At 37.8% G+C, this 22,143-nt stretch overlaps 4 protein-coding genes across 14 annotated transcripts in view; 3 read left to right on the top strand and 1 right to left on the bottom strand.

The window, feature by feature from the left end:
- The first annotated feature begins 218 nt into the window (after positions 1–218).
- Positions 219–895, top strand: LOC103316023 (ankyrin repeat domain-containing protein 39 homolog). The gene is made up of 2 exons (XM_008207517.1): positions 219–741; positions 801–895. The coding sequence occupies exons 1-2, from the start codon at positions 219–221 to the stop codon at positions 893–895; spliced, it is 618 nt and encodes a 205-aa protein (XP_008205739.1).
- Positions 896–2,574: 1,679 nt separating this feature from the next.
- Positions 2,575–3,926, bottom strand: LOC100115874 (nuclear cap-binding protein subunit 2-like). Its single transcript, XM_001600420.5, has 3 exons — positions 3,394–3,926; positions 2,982–3,302; positions 2,575–2,899 (listed from the first exon to the last, which is right to left on the bottom strand). Exons 1-3 carry the CDS (start codon positions 3,460–3,462, stop codon positions 2,765–2,767), a joined length of 525 nt encoding a protein of 174 aa, XP_001600470.2. The 5' UTR covers positions 3,463–3,926; the 3' UTR covers positions 2,575–2,764.
- A 4,871-nt stretch (positions 3,927–8,797) lies between these two features.
- Positions 8,798–17,225, top strand: LOC100115839 (suppressor of forked). The gene is made up of 13 exons (XM_031933650.2): positions 8,798–9,311; positions 10,234–10,425; positions 10,510–10,542; positions 12,041–12,138; positions 12,215–12,368; positions 12,525–12,758; positions 13,447–13,830; positions 14,112–14,358; positions 14,444–14,513; positions 14,604–14,700; positions 14,803–15,061; positions 15,152–15,286; positions 15,428–17,225. The coding sequence occupies exons 1-13, from the start codon at positions 9,291–9,293 to the stop codon at positions 15,640–15,642; spliced, it is 2,139 nt and encodes a 712-aa protein (XP_031789510.1). The 5' UTR covers positions 8,798–9,290; the 3' UTR covers positions 15,643–17,225.
- A 2,609-nt stretch (positions 17,226–19,834) lies between these two features.
- Positions 19,835–22,143, top strand: part of LOC100677935 (fasciclin-3) — a 296,183-nt gene continuing 293,874 nt past the window's right edge. For 8 of the 11 annotated variants that reach the window (XR_004228377.2, XM_031933540.2, XM_031933541.2 and 5 more), the window contains exon 1: positions 19,835–20,425. Coding sequence is in view for 9 of the 11 variants with exons in the window: in XM_031933540.2 (XP_031789400.1) it covers positions 20,350–20,425 (76 nt within the window). In the remaining 2 variants the exon portion in view is untranslated. The remainder of the gene's footprint in view (positions 20,426–22,143) is intronic. The other 3 variants (XR_004344696.1, XM_032597825.1, XM_031933544.2) reach the window with 1 other exon arrangement.

Raw genomic sequence — 22,143 nt, 5'->3', positions numbered from 1 at the left:
GGGAAAACAGCTTGTCGTTTTCCCGCAACAACTTTAAGGCAGCCCCCCGCCTCAGTGTCCGCAAAGCCACGACAAGAGTAACATCAACTACGAACGTGCCCCAGACACTGATCGACGACTCGCAGCTTCCGTTCAATCCACAACTTTGTTTGTCCGTCACTACTCTTCACCAAACTCGCTGTAAAATGAGCTCTGGCGATACGCCGGTACACCTCGCGATGAGGAAATTCGGTAGCGGCAGAGGCTGGGACATACGTTTCGTCCAAGTCCTGCTGAATCATTTCAAAAACGACAACTTGATCAACTCTCGCAGCTCGAGCGGCGAAATTCCTCTTCACTTGGCTGTGGGAAATCCAAAATGCACTTTCGAACTGATCGAGTTGCTTCTAAATCACGGGGCCGACGTCAATGTAAGAGACGCCTGGTCCAGGACTGCGTACCAGGCATACTGTTATGCCGTAAGCAATGATTCGCGTGAATTAAGCCCTGCCTGGCTGATGATGCTTCAATCGAACGAACATCAGCGCTCGTTGCTACACGAAGCCTGCCTGTTACACGATTTCGACGCAGCCTTCGAGTTGTTGAGCCATGGGGCCGATGTCAACGCCAATGATGATTATGGTCTTTCACCTATGTTCTACGCCCTCAACGTGTCCGGAGACGTCAAGAAGAGGAAGGGCTCGACCTTCAGGCTGTTGCTCGAGTACGGCGCCGACACCGACGAATTGATTCGTTATTCCCGTAATTGTCTAAATCGCGAGGCCTTGTTAGGAATACTCAGAATTTTATACGAAATGCAGGACAGAACTTGCGTATGCCCGAGGAAGCGAAGCTTGTCCGCGGCCTAGAACGTTGTAAGAAGGAGAAGAATTGGGAAATTGGCCATTCTGGGTGACAAGTTCTTCGAGAGTAGTAAAGAAAATTTGCGAGATGTGACAGCCGAAGGGAAAATTATCAGCTTATTGTTCCAGACTTCTACCAACGAACCTGAGTAAATTCAGAAAAATCGTGATCATGGTTGCTGTCCCTTATTTCTTGACATGTGGCTTCAAACTTGTGCTCGAAAGCTTATTAACGATTTATACGGAAATGATAAAAGTCATACATTAGTACAATTTGTTTGATGTAACAAACGTATAAGATGGTGCCAAAATCCATAAGGTATTCTAAGAAAATGTGAGAAAGTGTATTTTTAATCTTATGCCTGTAGAAACTGATAATGTATATATTATGTGTGTATAAAATTTGAATTGATTGGCTCAACTGTCGCATTTAAGTTGGATCCTGTTAAGAGTCAACTGGAATGTATGCGTGTATATGTATAAGTAAGGGTTTTTAATTTCACAGACATTTTTCTGCGCCTTCACAAGTGTATTATATGACAATGATGTATTGTTTATGTAGAAATTAATAAAGTATAGCTCATAAGTCTGACAAGCCCAATTCTGACTTTTGTTCTGAAATTTCTATGAGATAGCATTCACTACAGCGTATGTTATTGGCTGATATAACACTGACTATATCTAATATTTTGATATGTGAACCGTTCGTTAATCTGTTGTATCATACATGTTTACTAACATTGATTTAGAAAACTTTATCCTCAATATTTCATTAAAATCACATCGTTCAATCGAGTTGATAAATTTAATGCTTCAATATATAAGCTCGTGACACAGACATTCAATAAAGCTTAAAAATTTGCGCAAGTTACACGTACATTAATTAAGTTTGACAATGACGTTGATTTGATTGTAAAATTACCGACGATTCAGCTTCATGCGCTATATCAAACCCGATTTCACATCAAAAGTCAGCGTCGTTAAATCTAAAAAAAGTACTCGATTCTTCTTTGCCTTTTTTCATTTGATTAAATTTTGTATTCCAAACACTAAACTTTAAATCTAGTTCTATAGATCTTATTCATTTGAATTGATCGAAATACACGCGACGACACAATTAAACTTTATAATCAAATTCCTCGTGCGCTTGGAAGAGTAAGTGCAGCCTTAGAAACATTGCGTTTACTGGGACTATAAAAGAGAACACTTCTTTCTCAACGGAGGCACACAAAACAGCCTTATTCGTAGAATCATGAGATCCTTTAAAAACTAGAGGATGCGCGAAAGGAAATTGCCAAGCTGGTTTTATCACCCAGTCACGTGACACCGAAAGCGCCAACTTAATATACTTCAATTTTTCATTCGAACCCTCCTTTTTTACTGGTAAAGCTCAATGGGTTTATTACACAAGCGTCCAGTTATACGAGCGTAATTCAAACTCCCTTGCGATGCTTCGATTTCTAAATGAACCTTCTACAATGTTAACTTTGTAATACTGGATTCTAAGAAGTGTGCGCTACGTGCACTTATAGGCACTACTTATAACTTTTTCAACTGATTTATAAAAGGCAGTCAGCAATGTACTTCATTTTCATATGACATCGAATAAGCAATTGTTGGTTGAACACTTTATTTTATAAAGTATGGCAGAATAATCATTTACCAATCATCCTTTTTCAATACCCGGATTTTTAAATCCCAAGATTGAAGAATAGATAAAACGTACGTTTAATTAAGTCTCGTTCCTTAAAAATTATTTTATTTTCTATTCTACACAATGATATATAAAGACTAAAAATCTAATTACAGAATAAACAGTATCTATATCAGGATGTATAATTTTAAATAATTCACAACTTAAATGTGAATGTAATTGATCAAGTTCAAGAAATGTTTCTACAAAGTGTTTTCGTTAAATAGTATCATGCTTCTTCGTTATTGTTGGTTACTTGCATCTCATCTTCTCCCCGGTCCTTCAATTCATCTAATTTCTTCTGGATAACCTTACCGAAGCCCCCTCGGCCACTGTCAAAGTCTGTTCGATATTCATCTCTAAACTAGAACATGAACATTGTTAAGTAAACGACTGTCAAGTAAATATCCGAATGAATAATAAAGACACCGACAAAGTCTACTCACTTGTCCACCAGTTTGGCCACGTCCGTACTGTCGGCCATCAACAAAGCCAGCATCCCAGTCTATTCTTATTATTCTGTCATCCAGTCGCGTTCCATGTATATAACGCATACACCGTTCAGCATCGGCCCTTGAATAATATTCTACAAAGCAAAAACCACATGGAGTTTTCTTGTACTTGTCCAGACCCATGATGATTCTCTTGATGTCTCCACATTTCGAAAATACTTCGTACACCTGTTGCTCTGTCGTATAAAACGACAGATTTCCGACGTACAACGTAGTAGAGGTTTTGAGCAATTCGTCTTGTTTACTTTGAGAACCCTGTAAAATTATTGTGAAGATACTTGGCAAAAGCTTCTAGACTAATTCGTATTTAACGTACAACTTTTGCAACTATGTAGATTATACTAGCCTTAAAATACTGATCACGGTAAGCGCTCAAGACGAGCAGAGGTGATTCGATATTCATTTTTGAACACATTGAAGCAATCGGTCGGATAACTGAAAATTACAGAATAAAGCGATTTGCCGTTTACAAGTCCTTGTTTTCTTGTTCTATATAAACTTGCACTGAACAAACGTCAAAACAGCCCAATTTTCTGACTCTGTAAACCCTGTAATTTTAGGTATACGTCGTGTGAAGAACACAGTTCGCTCTGCCTTTTTTCTTTTGGCTACGCCGGGTTTGCACACGCTGACGCTACACCTTGACGCGTATAATGGCGTGATACTCTTATAAGATTGTATCGTATATATTTATAACAAGATGTACGGTATTTGTACATACACACTACTCTGAGCTTAACGCGATTTCACTGTGAGATCGACGCGGGACTCTGACTCATATATTTGGGTTTGCAGACGTTACCCTTATACCAGCGAGGATATAAAGCTGCAGCGTAACGTTAATTTTTCGAGCAACCAGGCAGTTATATCAGGAAACATCAATAGGTTATAGGCGCGCGGATAATGGCGAGGGAGGTTGAAAAGTGCCTACGCGTCACCTACCGTCGCCAGCCAGAAACTATACTTACAGAGCCAGAAAGTTCAAGCAGTGGAAAATTGCGTGGTAAATCGCCATACACATTCAGATGCAGAATGAATTTCATTGATGAAAAACATAATTACAAAGTCAGCCGCTCATTCGTTCGATCGAACTTTTAAAAGTCGAGTACAGTGTTTTCGCGATCGGGAAAGTAGAAAGTTTCTCTCCCAGCTCGCTCTCTATATACAAGGAAGGCAAAGAGACTCGCGCGTGAGCGCAGGTGAGCCAGGGAACTTTTGTATTTTTCATCAGCCTACTGTATGAATTTACACTTTGACGACCCGCAGCGCACAGACTGCGAAAACTTTAACATTCACCTTATCCTGCACTAGTCCAGAAGACGCGAACTTTTGAATTCGAGGAGACTCGCCTATAGTCCAACAATGGCCCGCAAAGCAACATACCTCGAGCAAAGCTGCTCTTCTTTTAAGGGGCACACCACTTTTGAAATTAAAATCGAAATTTCTAAATACTTATATAAATAAACCAAATTTCTTTTACTATTCTTAGACATAATTATTTTTATTTTGATGGTTTTAGACCTTATATATACCTCTATAATACCTATGTATAGTAGGGAGTCCATAATTCACTGACCGTAAGATTCCAAAGGAACGAATGGCCCAAATGAGCTCAAGCTCCAGGATATTGTTTAAAAGTACATTAGTTATGGTATGAATGAGGGGATTTGGTTTAAATTTCATAGAAAAAAAGTTACATGATAATTATGTTAAAATTAATAAAAAATTGATAAAAAAATCAGTAATATGCTTATAAAACTTTTTCTATGAGTATTTATACATTTTTAATGAAAAATTTTGATTTTAATTTTAAAGGTGGTGTGCCCCCTTAAAGGCGGAATCTCTCCCGGTCCGCGGTTCATTGTTGCGCAGCGAAAAGCCCATTACTGCGGCGCGCAGGCCCTTATACATCCGCGAGCGGACATTATTATTTCCGCGACAACACGTGTACGCCGTGCGCGTACGGAAAAAAGTTGGAGTCCAAAGTCCAGGCGGATTACATTCGTCTCCTGCGCGCACATAGTGAACTTTTATATTATCTTTTATTTTTTTTTTCCCCACTTTTTTCCTTTTTTCGCGCAAGCGGACGCGCGACGAGCACTCGCGTCGAATTTCAATCCCAATGAATATCGTTTCTTGATCCTATAATTGGAATTGAATAGGACGGCGATGTCGTGTGTGCATGTGTGTGTCCCCTATGCCATTGCTTGCCCGCCCGCCTGTCTGTTTGCTTGCTTGGCCGGTGCTTGCGTTCGCTACGTCAATTGAAGATCCGCTGCCGCCGCCGCCGCTGCTTTTATTTAAACTGCGTCGCGAGAGCTCTAGCTTCTGCGACTGGATATAAGAAGCGAACGTAAGTGCGCGCGTGGCAGAGCTTCTTTCATTCGCCGGACACGCTCCGAATATTTTTACAACTCGATATTATGCTCCTGCGCTGCTTGGTGCGCTTGATTAGTTCTAAAAACTCTGCAGCAGTCGCTATATCGAATATCTTGAATGAAGATGCTCTGCGAGCTTTTTATTTAATATCCCAATAAACACTGGCGGACTTTTGGACATCTAAAAACTTATCTTTCTTGAGAGCTCTCTAAGATTTTCTAAAAGACATTAAAAAGATGCCTTTTAGTTAGCTCAATGAAATTTGGAATATCTTATTACCCATCTTTCGGAAGACTACTTTAAGATTTTCCAGAAGTTTTCAAATTGATAGCTTTGAGATAATATAAAAGTGTCAACGAGCTTTTTAGATATCTTATAAATTACCTTTTTAAAGATTACTTTGAGAATTTCTTAAAGTTATCAACTTGACATCTTTTTCATCAGCCAAGATACGTATTGCTGCACTAAAATAGTATTCATTAAAGATCACTTTTAGAATACTTTTTGACATTTCGTTTAAGATTTCTTGTGTAGGAAAAAATTTCAGAAATATCATAGTTTTCTAAACGTTGTCTAGTTGACTTCTTTTTTCTACCATGTTTCCTATCTTAGAGACGTCAAAGTAATTCTAAAAAATGATACCTTAAAGAGCGCCTAAACAAGATGACTGTAAGTCTCACGAAAAGCTGTAAAAAAGCTGTATGCTAATATACTTAAAATTTGTATACGAAATCTCTTCTGAAAGTGTACAAAAAGTGTGCAGAAAGATATCTCCGGGTGAAAAAAGTGACTATTGTAGACTACTGCCGCCAGGTGGTGTCCAGTCTTTTTCACTCGTAAGCGGTAAGAATTTATGGTAGTTAGTATATAAGACCGTACAAGTTATAATTTATTATAAAATGCGTGTGCATGATAAGTATAGGCGTATGCGTTTAAGATTCGGCATTGCGAATGCGTAAAATTATAAAGTGCATGTAAATTAAATAAATAATCCAGTAAATAACAAGTTTTCTAAAAGCGCCCTTAAAGTTAACGTTCTCTATAGGTAAACAGATGGTTACAAGAAATTCTGAAAGGAATCGATTAAGATGGCTTATAGGTTGCGGAGTGTCCAGCCGAAAGATTATCTTTATGCAGTCGCAAAGCTCTTAAAGTGATCGTTGCGATGGCTACAAGATTACATTTATAATTTTTGGAAGAGATCTTTGCCACTGCATAAAGATACCTTTCGGCTGGACACTCCTCAACCTTTAGGTGTCTCGAAGGTTAACTTTTAGAATTTCTTTAAGTTCTCTCCTTACCTATAGAAAGTCATATAAAAGGGCACTTTAAGAAAACTTATTGTTTATTCGGATGAGGACTGTTTGCAAAGACTGTCGATACTTCTCTTATTTTTAAATCAGAACTCGATGCCAGGCTTTACGGGTATTGTGTGCAAAAATGAATCTTCAACTATTACATGAATTATCGACGCCCGAAAGCAAACTCGGCCGTGCTTTTTAACTTTGCTTTTCCTCCTTTTTAAAGAAGAGAGAGAGAGAGAGAGAGAAAGAGGGAGAAGCTCTTGCCCGCGCTCCAACTGTCAGGGGACCGAGCGATTTATCACGCGTCTATTTTTTACACATAGCCGCTATTATATTCACCCTCTCGTGGGTGTATACGTACGCGGAATTAGCGCCCCCGCGACGACACGTTCTCCGACACATTCGTCGAGTGTACGGCATGTAAACAGAGCGATCAGCTGATCGATAACCTCGGCGAATCATTGCTCGACCGCGTTAAAGAGCCCGCCCTATATACCAGCTATACATATAGATGTGTATACGCGCTACAAGGACCTGACGCGGTATTCAAAGGAAGCCCCCGGCGTACTTGCAGGGAGATAACAATCAATTATTGTGAAGGATAAGACAGCGCGATATGCGCACCTGCGCGAAACGTGATATATTAACGTGTGCTTTGACGAAATAATTGTGCGTGGGTGTATTGACGGTGAAGCGAGCAGTTTCTTTTTGTTTGCATAGGAGACTCGAGGACCTTGGTTTATGGTTATCATTTATTAGTGCGGCAGTCAGCTATAAGTTCCATTTCCGCATTGGACCGTATTTAAAACACGAATTCGATAACACGCAACGACACTCTTTGATCCGTATTCGACGTCTCCTACAATATGCGGCCAGATTTTCATCGACAAGCATGAAATGCGCACCGGGAAAACTCGAGGAGTTCCCGGCGTTGTTAGCAGCAGCTAATCATCGAGAGACACAGTTATGCACATATCAGACAAGTTTATGCACACAATGCAAGGTACCAGAAGGTGTATGCTATTTTTAGCGGTTTAACCAGTTACACGTTCTACGAAGACATAGAGTATACGGACGTATCGGAAAGTTGTCAGATCGTTCCAGGCTTATTGATGGTACAGCACACGCGTGGGCTAATCTCGAGATTCTTTATGTCGGACAAAATAAATTGTTCTGTTACATTACACGGCGAGACATTTTCTCCGCATATATATTATTAATAATTTATAGTAGTGGGTTAAAAAGTACATTCTCACCAGTTGTATATATTTAAAAACACGCGAAATCACGTCAGAGCTATAAATTCCCAGAGGGTAGATATTACACAGAGACTACCTATGCGGATTCGACGTTGGTCGTTTTAGGTTCAAAGTTCCACTTATTCCGGCCGTTGCTTTCGAACGAGAGTGCGCGTGACGTCAATGGCGATAACATTACGGGAGGGCGCCACTTTACGGTCTTAGATACGCGCGAAAATAGGCCAATCTCCTTTTATCAATGTAAAGAATATCTCATAGATTTAACGCTTATTGTAATTTCTTTATTCCGCGTTTGTGGAAGCAAACTCGTGTGTGGAAGATCGGATGAAAAGGAGGGACATTTTTCCTCAACTGCCTCTGACAAATTTTATGAAAAATCTGTGAAAGCAAGTGTGGAAAAACTTGGCAATTGTACAGAAAAAAGATAGAAATGTTAGAGAAGTAGTGCGCTTCTAAATTTTTCAATTTTATTCAAATTTTGTAGTTCCCTACTTTACCGTCTAGAGCTTTATTTTTCAATTTCTCGTTAAACATTCAGTACTATAGCTATACTGCATTAATTACACCATGTATATTTTATAAAACACACGGCACATAGGAACGTGATGTATTTTTTATCAAATTTGCTTTTATTCTATTTACAACATTTATTTTGATATTTCTTAGATAACAATTAATTTTTCCAAAACCAATAATACAACTTAACAGCTAGCATATATGTACATGAACCTCGTCAATAAATAAATAAATAACCGCATAACGTTATCTGACCAGGTCGATAAAGTAGAGTCCGTTCTAACCCAATAGCATTGCACGTTCTGATAATCAGTCGTCGACCAGTTCACTTTTCGCTCAGCGCTCCCCCCTCTAATTCCCAGTCTCCCATCTTCTACGCAACATCAAGGCCAACATCCGCACTCGAGTATAGCGTAGTATTTGGGCTTCTTTTCCCCTCCCGTCCCCCTACCCGAGGCGCGGAGTCGCTACCAGGCTGCCATACAGCTAACAGCATACAGCCATTGCCAGCAGCGACCATGATCTAGTCGCGATCGCTTCGCTCTTGCACACGCTTCGTTTTGTGGCTGTGATCGAGTGCGGGTTTCCGACGCACAGTTTGCGTTATACCTCGTACCTCGCAGAGTCGCGAATCGCAGTCCAGTCGTCGACCAGTGCGAAGAGCAGCTATACAGTCGACCGGAATCAATACAGCTTCTATCCAACGCAGGACTACGGTACTCTCTGCTGTTGGCGCCGTCTCGACAACGCCGCACTTCGGAGCAACGACTCCGCTCTTCTCAGCCATGGCCGAAAACGATCATTTTGTGAGTATTGTTCTTGTTTTATCCTACCGAAATTCTCGGAGAAGTTGAGCATGAGATTTTCTCGATGTACGCATGATTAGAGACGTGACTAGTCCGTACTTAACCTCCAAAACTTTTTATAACGCCAGCTTTGTGTGCTATTATATCTTCGCTGCTATATAGGATACGTGACTACTGATTACCAAGTAATGTCCCTGTACTGTACACACGAGTAAGCACGCTTTCGTACGCTACGTGCGGACTGCAATAATAATACGTAAATGTAGCTGAATCTGCGCTGCGATTACGAAACTCGTGGTTAAATTCGGTCGAGACCTTAATAAGTAAATGGGTCCCTCAATTTATTCAGCGTTTCGAGAAATTGAGATTGGATATCACGTTCAAACTGTTGCAGTAATTTATTCAAAATGTATCTCCTAAGTAGGCGTCGGATGCTTGTAAGTCTGATTGAATAAAAAAGTTATCCTCAAGAATGAATTTTTGCTTTGACCCGCGTCTCTTAAAGCTTACATAACGGTTCGGTATTCCATTTTCGATTTGCGCTTTGGAAGCTACAAAAACGGTTGATTCAAATACAGAGAAACGCCAATTTTCTGTCTGAATGGACATAGTTTTTGCGGGTGTCTTCAAAGTTACGGAAACTTCAGAAGTTCACTTCAGGTTAGAAAACCGAAAATTTTGGAACCGCGCATCGCGCATGTGCGCCCCCTTAGTATGCCAGCATATTTTTTTTCAGTATGTCGAATGCTCTATAAGTAATACTCCAGAAACGCTGATTGTAAAACTCGGATTTCCAAAGCACATTGTCAGCTAAACAAGTGCATTGTAATGTGTCATTTAATATAAGCACCAAGAATTAACTTTGGAAATTATAAAGACTGTGATTTTGAAATTTAACAATTCAATTGAAAATGTCTTATAGGATTGGGGCAATGAAAAGCTGCAGCGAGCTCAGAAGACCATTGAAGAAACACAGTTTGATCTTGAGGCATGGAGCCTCCTTATTCGAGAAGCACAAAACAGGCCTATCGTAGAAGTACGACCAGTTTTTGAGAAACTCGTAACTGTCTTTCCATCAGCAGGTCGATACTGGAAAATTTATATAGAACAAGAGGTAAGTCAAAAGCAGTTCAAGATTTCTTTTTCAGGTTTTCATACTGATCAACTTAAAATTAATCATGAATATTTTTTGTTGCAGATGAAAATGCGCAACTTTGAAAAAGTGGAAAAGGTATGTTTATGCAGAGTTTATTAGTTCTACATACTTGTATGAAAAATTTAGATTTAAGAAAAGAATGTATAAAATAAACATGATCAGGCCAATTTAAGGAAAATGAAAAAGTATTATTAGTATTAGAGCTGTGATATTTTACATAGAGAAACTCTATGTAGAAATGTGATGCTAGTAAAATAAGTTTGATATTTTTATAAAACATTGTCATTTATATTGTGCTTTGGATGCATTATGAGAAATCTTTTTCATTTTATTTAACTACCGTTCACCATATCCCTTTAGTGGTTAATGCGTTCAATTATAAAGTGAATACAGTAAAATACACTAAGTAACAATCCTTGATGTATGCTATATTAAAATTAAAGCATATATTATCAAAAGCAGTGTGAAATGTTACATAAACACTTTGCAAATTACGTGAAGTGAATAAAAAGCTTTATCTTCACTAAAAGGCACTTTTTCTTTAATCGATTACTATGCTGATACAATGTTTGGGAGGTAGTTTTCTTTTTAATTTAATTTGCATTCTTCAATAGACTTTTTTTAGTCAAATACATAAACACTCTTTTACTATATTAAATTTTAATAGTTAAATATAAAAGGAAGATAACCTTCTGAACATAGTAGCCTTGTATTCCTTCCTCAGTTATTTTACTTATAATTACTATTGGGAAAAGAGTTGTCTCAAACTCTCCCTTTTTACCTCGGTTATGATTGAAAAATCCATCAGCAGAAAAATCTTATTATTGGAAACAAATATTTTCCATTGAAGCAGCTATCATCCATACAAGAATTATTATTGAACCTCACCTTCAACTTATCACCATTTAGTCAAACATGATCCTTTCTAGAAATAGCATAAAATGATTTATCGTTATTTTATAAAATCTATCAATCATGTATAACATAAATATGACGGACTTCCATTTATGAAAATTTCAGTAGCATGATTGAAATACGATGATTTCATCTTATGTTGTTTCGCGGAGTCTAAGTTTTTCTCTTCTATCTCATAAGGTATCCCCACGATTACTTAAATAAATATCCAATTAGAAAAACTCTAGGAATATGGCGATTTGAAATAAAGGCAATTTTCACACTAAAATATTGGTTTAAAATTAATTTTTCATAAATATCCTCTCAAATCGATAATAATAATATATATGTCTGCCAATAAACCATTCGCAAAGATGTATTGGTCATTTTTACTTACCCAATATCTATATGAATAAATATCCATATTTATTTTATTATATGTAAATTAGTGACATTGGAAAGCAATGAATCAACTATTGATAATGAACTGCATAGTATTAAGCATGTATGTATGTGTGTATACACAAAATAATAATTATGGGAGAGAACCTAAGTATTTATGTAACTCTTACTGGAGAGTAAGTAGGAGGTCACAGAGATCTTGTTTCACAGTTGGAGATAGTTAGCTCTCTAACTATTATGTACACATGATATAATTTTTAAATTTTCTGTTCAACAGCTTTTCCAGAGGTGTCTTATGAAAATCTTAAATATTGAACTATGGAAATTATATCTTTCTTATGTCAAGGAGACAAAAGCCAGTCTTGCCACATACAAGTGAGTAATAACGCTAATTTAAAACTATGTACCTATGTTCAAAAAATGTTCAACTATAATAAAAGAATTATTTCAGAGAAAAAATGGCCCAGGCGTACGATTTTGCTTTAGATAAAATTGGAATGGATATACACTCTTACAGTATATGGAACGATTATGTAGTATTTTTAAAAAGTGTCGAAGCTGTTGGCTCATATGCTGAAAACCAAAGAATAAGCGCTGTACGCAAGGTAAGCTATAACAATTTTAAAATAATATTATTCCCAAAATTTTTACCAATTTTATTTAAAAAATCTTTAAAATATTGTTATATAGCGCATAACCGTGTTTAAAGACTTGGAATTTTATTATTAAATAATTTGTTTTTACATTTGAATTTTCTGCAGGTTTATCAACGTGGAGTCGTAAACCCTATGATCAACATGGAACAATTGTGGAAAGATTACATGGCTTTCGAACAAAACATTAATCCTATTATTGCAGAGAAAATGGCTATAGAAAGATCGAGAGACTACATGAATGCCAGAAGAGTAGCCAAAGAACTGGAAGCAGTAACAAGAGGACTGAACAGAAGTGCGCCGAGTGTACCTCCAACTGGTCATCCGGAAGAAATTAAACAAGTAATTGATCATTTTGCTTTATTTATCCCATTTTACCAATGTCTAATAAAAAATATTTATAATTCTGCGGTTCTTATTTTATGCCACGTCATAGTTTTATTTAATTTTTGTAAAATAAAAAATAAACCATTCTCAATGCAATATTTCAAACCATTACTGTTTCAATGTGGTCTTGTTTTCATCAATTCGGGACATGTTGCAGAAGAAAATGCATTTACGTGTTAAAAAAGAATCGAAATAAAATTCTAAACTTGTCATTATCCAAGGCATTGAAGGAAGAATTTCCTAATCCTTGTTACCTGCGCTTTGCATGACCCACCTCAGATACTCATATTTTCATTACATTTTCAATCGATTATTTTTATTTTATAACTGATTCTATTAGGTATACAAATGATATTTATAAATTTATAAATATATAAATAAATTTATAAAACGATTTTATAAAAATTAAAATTTTACGCAATTTTATCATATCCACATTTTTAAAAACGAATATACGTTCATAGGAAAAAACCATCACCCATTTCCTTTGATTATTCCAAAAAAATTCACGCCTTGCCATACGGATACATGATGAGAACTGATATTCGATTCGATCTAACCCTTAAATGCTCACTCGAATAGGGAGAGTCGAAGCAGCAGCGTTTTCCTCTTTTATTTAAGTTGTATGTTGAATAATTTCTAGGTCGAACTGTGGAAAAAATATATTGCTTGGGAGCGTAGCAATCCTTTGAGAACCGAAGACACGTCGCTGGTCGCTCGTAGAGTCATGTTTGCGATTGAGCAGTGCCTGCTGTGCCTAGGCCACCACCCGGCTGTCTGGCATCAGGCCGCTCATTTTCTCGAACTTAGCTCTAAGATTCTCACAGAGAAAGGTGATGTTAATGCGGCGAAAAATTTGAGCGACGAGGCTGCCACAATGTTCGAACGGGCTACCAATACTCTTTTGTCGAAAAATATGTTGTTGTATTTTGCGCACGCCGATTTTGAGGAGGGCCGAGTTAAGTACGAAAGAGTGCACCAAATTTACCAGAAGTTCGTTGACATAACGGACATTGACCCGACACTGGTAAGTATTAACCATTTGGTTTTTATTATTATTAATCAACAGTCAAACTAAATCAAACAATAGTAAAGCAACGCTGATATAAAAGTCTACATCTTTCGCGTGTTTTTTTTTTACAACATTGTTATATTACACAAATAGATTTCACTACGCATAAAACGTATGATCCGAGTTACTTGTGATTAAAATTTATAACTCGTAAAATTATAGATTAGAACCATCAATCACGCGTATTGAATTGATAATTTAAAAGATCTTTTACTCATATTTACTTTTAATTGTAGGCATATGTACAATACATGAAATTTGCTAGAAGGGCCGAAGGAATCAAGTCAGCCAGAACTGTGTTCAAGAAAGCTAGGGAAGATCAAAGATGCAGACATCACGTATACGTTGCAGCAGCTCTTATGGAATACTATTGTACAAAGGATAAAAATATAGCTTTCCGGATATTTGAGCTTGGGCTGAAGAAATTCGCCGATAATCCAGACTACATACTATGCTACATAGATTACTTGTCACATTTGAACGGTAAGAAAAACGACAGTATATTTGTTTAAGCCGTACTTCAACCATGATTTGACTTTAATAATGTAATTGTCTTTTTTTATTTTAGAGGACAATAACACAAGGGTATTATTTGAACGCGTGTTATCATCAGGCAGTTTAGAACCCGAAAAATCTGTGTATGTATTTCAAGTACTTCCATTTTAAACATATAATAAATAAAAATTCTGTTTAGGAAAATTTAACTAATTTTTCTGAATTATTTACAGCGATATATGGAACCGATTTCTAGAATTCGAATCAAACATTGGAGATTTAGCAAGTATAGTCAAAGTAGAGAAACGACGAAGTGCAGTTTTAGAAAAGGTTGGTATATCAAATCATCAAATATTAAAAACACGCTACGCCTGGTTTTCATTATTAATCGGATAATAAAACTGATTCTAATTTTTTCATACGTCTTTACAGATTAAAGAATTTGAAGGTAAAGAAACAGCGCAACTTGTAGATCGATACAAATTCTTAGATTTATATCCTTGCACGCCGATGGAATTGAGATCAATTGGATACATGGAAGTGTCTAGTGTGAATAGAAATACAAATGGTCCACTACCTCGTGTAGCCGATACAGAAGAAGTTATTGCAGCATTACCAAGGCCTGATTTATCGCAAATGATTCCGTTTAAACCAAAAGTCAACCCATTGCCAGGAGAGCATCCTGTCCCAGGTAATTTATCTACATATTTTAATTTTTTTGATTCATATAGTCGTCAAACAAATGAAAATGTGGAAATTAACGCAAATCGTATGCCTTTAGGTGGATCATTCCCACTGCCTCCAGCTGCAGCTCAATTATGCACGATGTTGCCACCACCTGGATGTTTCAGAGGTCCCTTTGTGTCAGTTGAATTGTTAATGGATGTCTTTAGCCGAATTCAGTTGCCTGATCACGGTATGTATTTCCTTCATGAAGAATCACTCATTTTCTTCACTAATTTTGGTAGATTGATGAACTATGGTTTGTTGATTTTTACTTCGGTATTATCGGCTAATGGATTAAATGCATTAAATTTTGTCTTTTTTTATTTTTCAGCACCTTTGCCAATAGCGGATAATGGTTGCGACACGAAATTGTTTGACTTAGCTAAATCCGTTCATTGGATTGTTGATGAAACAGCCGATGGTAAAAGCATTGTCAATAATCGTAAGAGGACTAGATTAGGTGGAGATGACAGCGAAGAAGAAGACTTACCACCACCACCCGCTAATGATATCTATAGGCAAAGGCAACAAAAGCGTGTAAAATAAAATTATGTTCGAGAAAAAAAAACTATTATGAACACTGCGATTGTGTAAAAGTGTTAAGTCATTTTGAAATATAAATTTTTTAATTTGTAAATTCGGTATTTTATGAATTTGTGACAAAATAAGTACGGGAATTAGTTGAAATGATATCGAAATATTCAATCGATTTTTTTTATAATCTCACTTTAAAAGAAATCGGATGATCAACCTTTCAATTAATTACTATGAGTGTGGTAAAGTATATTTGAAAGTGACTCAATACTCGAATAGAAAACGTTGAAAATTATCAATTATGAGAATCTATCCTCTTAAGTTTAAGTTTAGTCCATTTTTTGTCGTTTCTAAATCAAGTCAATCGATTGAACGCATTTGTTTCTTTGAAACTTGATTGACCGTATATGCTTACTTATTGAGTACCATGTACTCTGTATGATTTATAAAACCTCATAAAATTACAATAAACGTGTACATATATATTCGTATGAATTTTCCAATGAATTAATAAAGAATAAAAGATTAAAAGTGATTTTAGTGACAAATTATATTGACAATGGATAAATACAAATGAATTTATCAATGAGATATCTAAAATATCACGTTAATGAAGCTTTTCAACATTCCTTTGGATTATAAAGGACCCTTATTTGAAGAAATAAAATGGCAACAAATAAATTTTGGAAAAAATCTATAAAAAATAATGTAATTTTTACTTTTATACTTATCCTAAAGTTACTTATATTTATAAATTAACAGTGCTAATTCTCATCATTACTTTTCGATATTTGTAATGTCTTAAATAAGTAGAGTGAATATTTACTAAGTAAGCCGTATTTGATTTGAATTTATGTATAAATAATGAACTATATTTTTTCAATTTGTATTCATTCAAAAAGAACCAAAAAGTAAAAAATGCATCCTCGCCATCTATTTTTGCTTTTACAAGCCGCTTGACAAAATAAACAAACTGGTGGACTTTAATGAATTTGGCCAGCATTGCTTAGGTAATATTTAAAATTTTGGAATAAAGTTATGTTATAAGTGCCATGTTACTTTTAAATAATCGATGTTCTTTATGAATTAAAAATATGTAGTAGTTGCTATATATTAGCTACGTGTATGAGTTATAATTATTAATTTTTTGATTGTCGCGTGCGATACACGAATGTTTTCTATGATGATATTTCCACAAATCATGTCATAAAGGAATATTTATCCTAACCATTGAGTCCAGTTTATTTAGGGCTTCTTGCTTTTTATTTTTCGGGACAAAATGCTGGAAATAAGTTCGAAACCACCACAAGCTCTTCATGTTTTACGTTTTTCTAACATGATCACCGATGATCACATTTTTTTCGTTCAAAACTTTAAATTGTTAGTTCTTTCATATTTAATACAGATTATCGCAAAACACGTCTCGCTGAAAATTTTGCGCTGATTTATGGTTTTATAAGAATATTTATATATTATTTTGTTAAAAATATCAATATACAGTGTAGCATGAGTGCGTGGAAAAATGTTAACTGCTAGTGAACAACAAAACTCATGTAATCATTATAATGTCAAATATAAAAGAGTGAAATCTAAAATGAATGCATTTTTATCAGTACCGAAATCTATATTAGTAATGTGTATACGTAAAATAAAGAGTTGTAAGTTAATTAGTTCAACAAGCACAATAGCCCCAAGTGCCAGAAACATGTTAATTTTTATGTCCGGATTATTTACATGTTGAAGCTACTACTTCATAAAACTTGTGTGCAACGAAAATCCATCCATCACATTATTTACTATAGTTTTTAGAATTGGTTTCTCTGCTTTACAAAATACTGGCTTTTTCTTTATTACTCTAACGAATCCTTGAAGTCAGCTAATGTAGCTACCGCACAGAAGTGGGAAAAAGATCTTTCACGCACACACACACACACGCGCGCGCGCAAGCACACACACACACATACACACACACACACACATATATATATATATATATATATATATATATATATATATATATATATATATATATATATATATATATATATATATATATATATATATAACTATATATAACTATTTTTCCTATTACTCAACATTCTTGAAATTTTTTGACTAAATTTTATGATCTACAGACGAAAACGAGAACGCAAGAAGTTTTTGATTCCTAAAAGAGGGCATAACATTTGAAATAAATGTGGAAGACCAACCGCTAAACGCGCATCAATGAACGTTCATCCCGACCAAGTTTTTATGAGGTCATAAAAGCGTAGGCTGAGAATATTCGTCTTAATGCCGTGTTCTCATTAATCATGCACTCGGTAAAGTCGGAGAAAAAAGCGAGCGGTGTGAAAAAGATAATGTCTGACCTTTTCCCAAGATTCTCTCTACTTTTACGGATATCAACAAACATGAAAAACTTCTCAAGCGATTATCTTTTAAGTGTCTTCGAGTCTGCATACTTTGGAGATAATTTTTGCAGCCTAGAATTGCATTCTCTCAAAGTGCAACGTTACATTTTCTTTTTTCTTTAAATTTTTAAAATATATTCGTGAGGTTTTAATAAGAATTAAGACTCACATAGTAATGTTTTAAAACCGCTTATTGTTTTCAAGTGCGACAAAATCGACTTTAATTTCAAACTGTTAAATTCATCTAAAATATATTATTTTGTTTACCACCAAGTCGGTGGCGCTACCTTGTGGAAAAAATCTTACTCGTCCTAAGCGCTGAATCCCACCCCTAGTGTCTATACCGGTATGTCATATATGTATAGATTCCGTATAGAGCCATCAGAAACTCACTAAAAAGAAAGAAAAGTACTAAAAAAATGTTTTAAACGGACTTTGGTAGTGTTCATATCTCGATATTAAAAAATTATGATCTTGAACAAAATGAATTTAATTAAAAATATCACGGCTTGTGATATTATCTCCAATATTACAAAAGTCATCAGTCGATAAAAATCATACAATTTTACTGAATGATCGAAATGACGACTCAATTAGTAAACGCTAAAAAAATTAAATATTTATGATAAAAAAATTCGAACAAATCCTGTTTTATAACTGTCAGTGTATACAACATACCTACGTTATGATGAATCTGTTTACATTGCGCACGAGAACAATATATTTCGTACAAAATTAGAGACAAACCGTGCGTAGAGAACAAAATAAACTTTTATCAGTGACTTAGAACGCGAGTAAACGAAAAATGTGGAAAAATCCGAAGAGATTTTATTGAGCAAAAGATCTTTTTTATAACCCCAGCAGACTAATACAATTTTTTAGCGAATTTCTCCGCTATCTAAAGAAAATATCTTTGCTTGAACTGTACCTCACAATTAAATTTACATTTGATCTTATAGGACATGTAGCACTGTCTACTCTACCATAGCAAAACATAAGACAGCAGAATAAAATTAGAATACGAAATTAATGTGCGAACTGCCTGGTGAACCATATAAAGTCAAGGTTGCGAAACGAAAGGCTAAATTTATAAAGCACTGCCTACAACCTATGCTAATTTTCTCAACCTTGACTCGAGCAGGTCGAACTGAATTCTCTTTCAGGACATGTATTATAGACTCCTCGTTTTAGATCTCTCATCAACGGACACGTCAATAAAGCCCGAAACTTTCTACAACAGTTTTAATAAAGCCGATACACGTCACATCTGGTAATTGGCGGGGAATTCCCAGGTAAACAAAATTCGCTGTAATTGAACATTTCTCGAACATACCATTCAATTTAAATACCAGAACGCGTTTCACATAAAACACCAACTTACTGTATAGGCCCAAGCAATGCCGGCCAAAATTCGTCGTCGCCTTCATAAAAACCACAACTGTACAACTCCCCGGCAAATGTTTATTCCCGCGAGTCCAAATGAAGCAGCCAATCTCAATGACCTAATCGAACCTCGGCGAAAAAAGGAAAATGCCGACTTATCTTTTTATCGTTCTTCTCGGATCTTTTTCGAGAAAAAGCTATCCCGCAGAAAGAAAGCAAGACGGAAACCGCGTGCGCGCGCCCGCTTATTGCAATATATACCTATATACATGCGCGCGTATAGCGGAGCTCGCGGACGTAGTATATACTGTACAGTATCTGCCGCGCGTAGTACGGGGAGAGGGGAGCGAAGGCGTGTTCGGGCGAGTTCGTAGCTCGGGCCGAGCGCGCACGAATCGCGGCGAAGGGAAAGCGCGCGCCGGCAGACGGTCTTCGCGCGCCGAGCTATCCGGTCGTTCGCTTTGGGCACGAGAGCATCCGTGCATTATTCTCTGCCTGTATCCGTTCGTATATCTCTCTATACTTGCATATATAAAACTCACCTGTACACACCTTTCGTGCTCACATACACAGCGTACGTGCAGTACTAGCTTTTCTACGGCATCATTATCTCTTGCTATCGCCCGGACGGGACACTCTTTTCCAGATACTTGCCGCAGTGTGTTATCTCTCCAGCGTGCGCGATTTCGTATTGTATTAATTGGTGACACAAGTTCTTGTTCGACGTTCTCTCGCTGAAAACACACGCGTCCAGGCTTTGTGAAGGTTTTTCCTACACTCGCTGCTGCTGCTGCTGGCTTCACCGCTAGCGCATTGGAATTTTAGTGTCAGTGCTAAACTGTTCTGTTCTTGCGTTCGTCCTCGACGAACTCGCTGATACCACATAGTGACCAGGACACCGACGAGGAGGACTAATTCCACCACAATGATGACTCAACGGCCCACCAAGATGATCAACGGACTCCTGATGCTGGCGCTGCTCGGCTGCACATCGATTCAAGGTTGGTGTGCTTTTTACTTTTCCCCCGTGTGTATGTGTGTGTCCGCGCGAACCGGCCGGCTTTTTAGGTTAGCGAGTTTCCAAAGCGCCGATTTTACGAGCGTCGCGAAACAAAGAGGCGTGAAAGTCGCGATTCCGAGAATCTTGGTGTACCGAATTTTTCGAAAAAGCCAGAGACGTGTGCAAGCGTGAAATAGTCGAGCGATTTCGTTCTCGTCGGCGAGAGCGATGCAGCGCATTCCACGGGTCCCTCTCGGGAGTAAATACACTGCGCGTATGCAGCAGCGGCCCGCAGTTAGAAAAAAAGGGGCAGCATGAAAACTGTATAGCTCGCGGCGGAAAGTCCGCGCCTAAGTGCAGCCGGGTAAAGTGACGCGGGGCCGATTCGACTTGCGCTGCGTTGCTCTCTCGCTCGGAATCGGCGAAAAAGATAAAGTCGACGCCGCGCGGCCCCGACTACGCTTGCAGCGGTCAAACTCGCTGCCTATGTTTAGATTCGGCGGCGCGACGGTTTGCGCGTGTTGGTAAACAAATCGACGCGCGGCTTCCCTTTTTTGTTCGTTTCCGCGAAAGTGGAAACTAGTCGCGGCGAATTTGGATGAATGAAATGCTTTTGGCTTTTATGTGCGCCGACGTATGACTATACGATGATGGGCTGAGGAATTCGGCTCAACGTCGATGAAACGTTATAGGTTATATTTAATCAGTCATTGGCTGTTTGCTCAGCGAGCGAAACAAGCTCGTAAGTACTCGGCGCGTTTTACCGAGAAGTGATGATGTAAAGCTCTTCGCTAAACAATCTACGAAATGCAGAGAGCCGTAAAATAATCGCACAACGCGGAATGCTGCTGCCTCTCTCTCTCTCTCTCTCTCTCTCTCTCTCTCTCTCTCTCTCTCTCTCTCTCTCTCTCTCTCTCTTGCTCGCACACCCGCGAAGCACTCAAAATTTCTCGCGTAGCATCGTGCGCATATAAAACTGCTGCGCCTCTCTCGGTCTTCGGTCTCGCGTTTATTCGGGCATCGGCTCTGCCTCCGCAGACAATAAAACACGCCAGAAAAACATAAAATTCCTCTTGCTTTCTCTCTCTCTCTTCCGACTTATCTGACTAAAAGCGTGCGAGGGGCTATCTCGCTGGCGCGTACGTACCTGCACACCTTACACCGCAGAGTACAGAGAGAGAAAAGAGCAACGCAAGCATAGTGGGGATAATGAGCCGTTACAATTTCTTGGGGCTTCCTTCGCGCGCGCGCTGCGTGTTTTACTCTCGGCAGGTTGGTATCGCCGCGCCGTATAGAAGAGAGAAGAGAAGGTGCAGGTGCACCGGTCGCTCGCTCGCTCGCCGCGCAGGATAGATGCCGATGCCGATATATGTGTGTGTGTGTGTGTGTGTGTGTGTGTGTGTGTTGTATCGTACGGCGTGCCTTTGCTGCAGGACGCTGTTGCTTCGGTGATCGATGACTTTTTGGTGTGTGCCGCTGCTACAGCGTGCACAGTTCGATTAAGTTTTTACCAGAGTTATGAGAGCTGGGCGGGGCGACGCTAGTTTTTCGATTTTTGGAGATCGGTCGCCGATACTTTGTCTTTTTTAATAACCAGCTGCTGCTGCTGCTGTCCCTTTGCTCTTTTATACCCACGTGTGCTGCTGGGACGCGAGCTCGTGTGGATTAATTATTTCGCGTGGGAAGTGGTACTCGGGGAGTTTTTTTCCTTTTATTCCG

This window comes from Nasonia vitripennis, chromosome 1 (genome assembly GCF_009193385.2).
Source record: "Nasonia vitripennis strain AsymCx chromosome 1, Nvit_psr_1.1, whole genome shotgun sequence".
Taxonomy (NCBI): Eukaryota; Metazoa; Arthropoda; class Insecta; order Hymenoptera; family Pteromalidae; genus Nasonia; species Nasonia vitripennis.
This window is presented reverse-complemented; position numbering and strand designations above follow the sequence as displayed.

Excerpts from the sequence above, each read along its gene's own strand:
- LOC103316023 (XM_008207517.1), top strand. The coding sequence starts at position 219 with ATGAGGAAATTCGGTAGCGGCAGAGGCTGGGACATACGTTTCGTCCAA. Across the intron at positions 742-800 it reads CGAATTGATTCGTTATTCCC|GACAGAACTTGCGTATGCCC; the intron begins GTAATTGTCTAA and ends TACGAAATGCAG.
- LOC100115874 (XM_001600420.5), bottom strand. The coding sequence starts at position 3,462 with ATGTGTTCAAAAATGAATATCGAATCACCTCTGCTCGTCTTGAGCGCT. Across the intron at positions 3,303-3,393 it reads ACCGTGATCAGTATTTTAAG|GGTTCTCAAAGTAAACAAGA; the intron begins GCTAGTATAATC and ends ATAATTTTACAG. Across the intron at positions 2,900-2,981 it reads GTGGCCAAACTGGTGGACAA|TTTAGAGATGAATATCGAAC; the intron begins GTGAGTAGACTT and ends TTCATGTTCTAG.
- LOC100115839 (XM_031933650.2), top strand. The coding sequence starts at position 9,291 with ATGGCCGAAAACGATCATTTT. Across the intron at positions 14,359-14,443 it reads TTACTTGTCACATTTGAACG|AGGACAATAACACAAGGGTA; the intron begins GTAAGAAAAACG and ends TTTTTATTTTAG. Across the intron at positions 15,062-15,151 it reads AGGAGAGCATCCTGTCCCAG|GTGGATCATTCCCACTGCCT; the intron begins GTAATTTATCTA and ends GTATGCCTTTAG.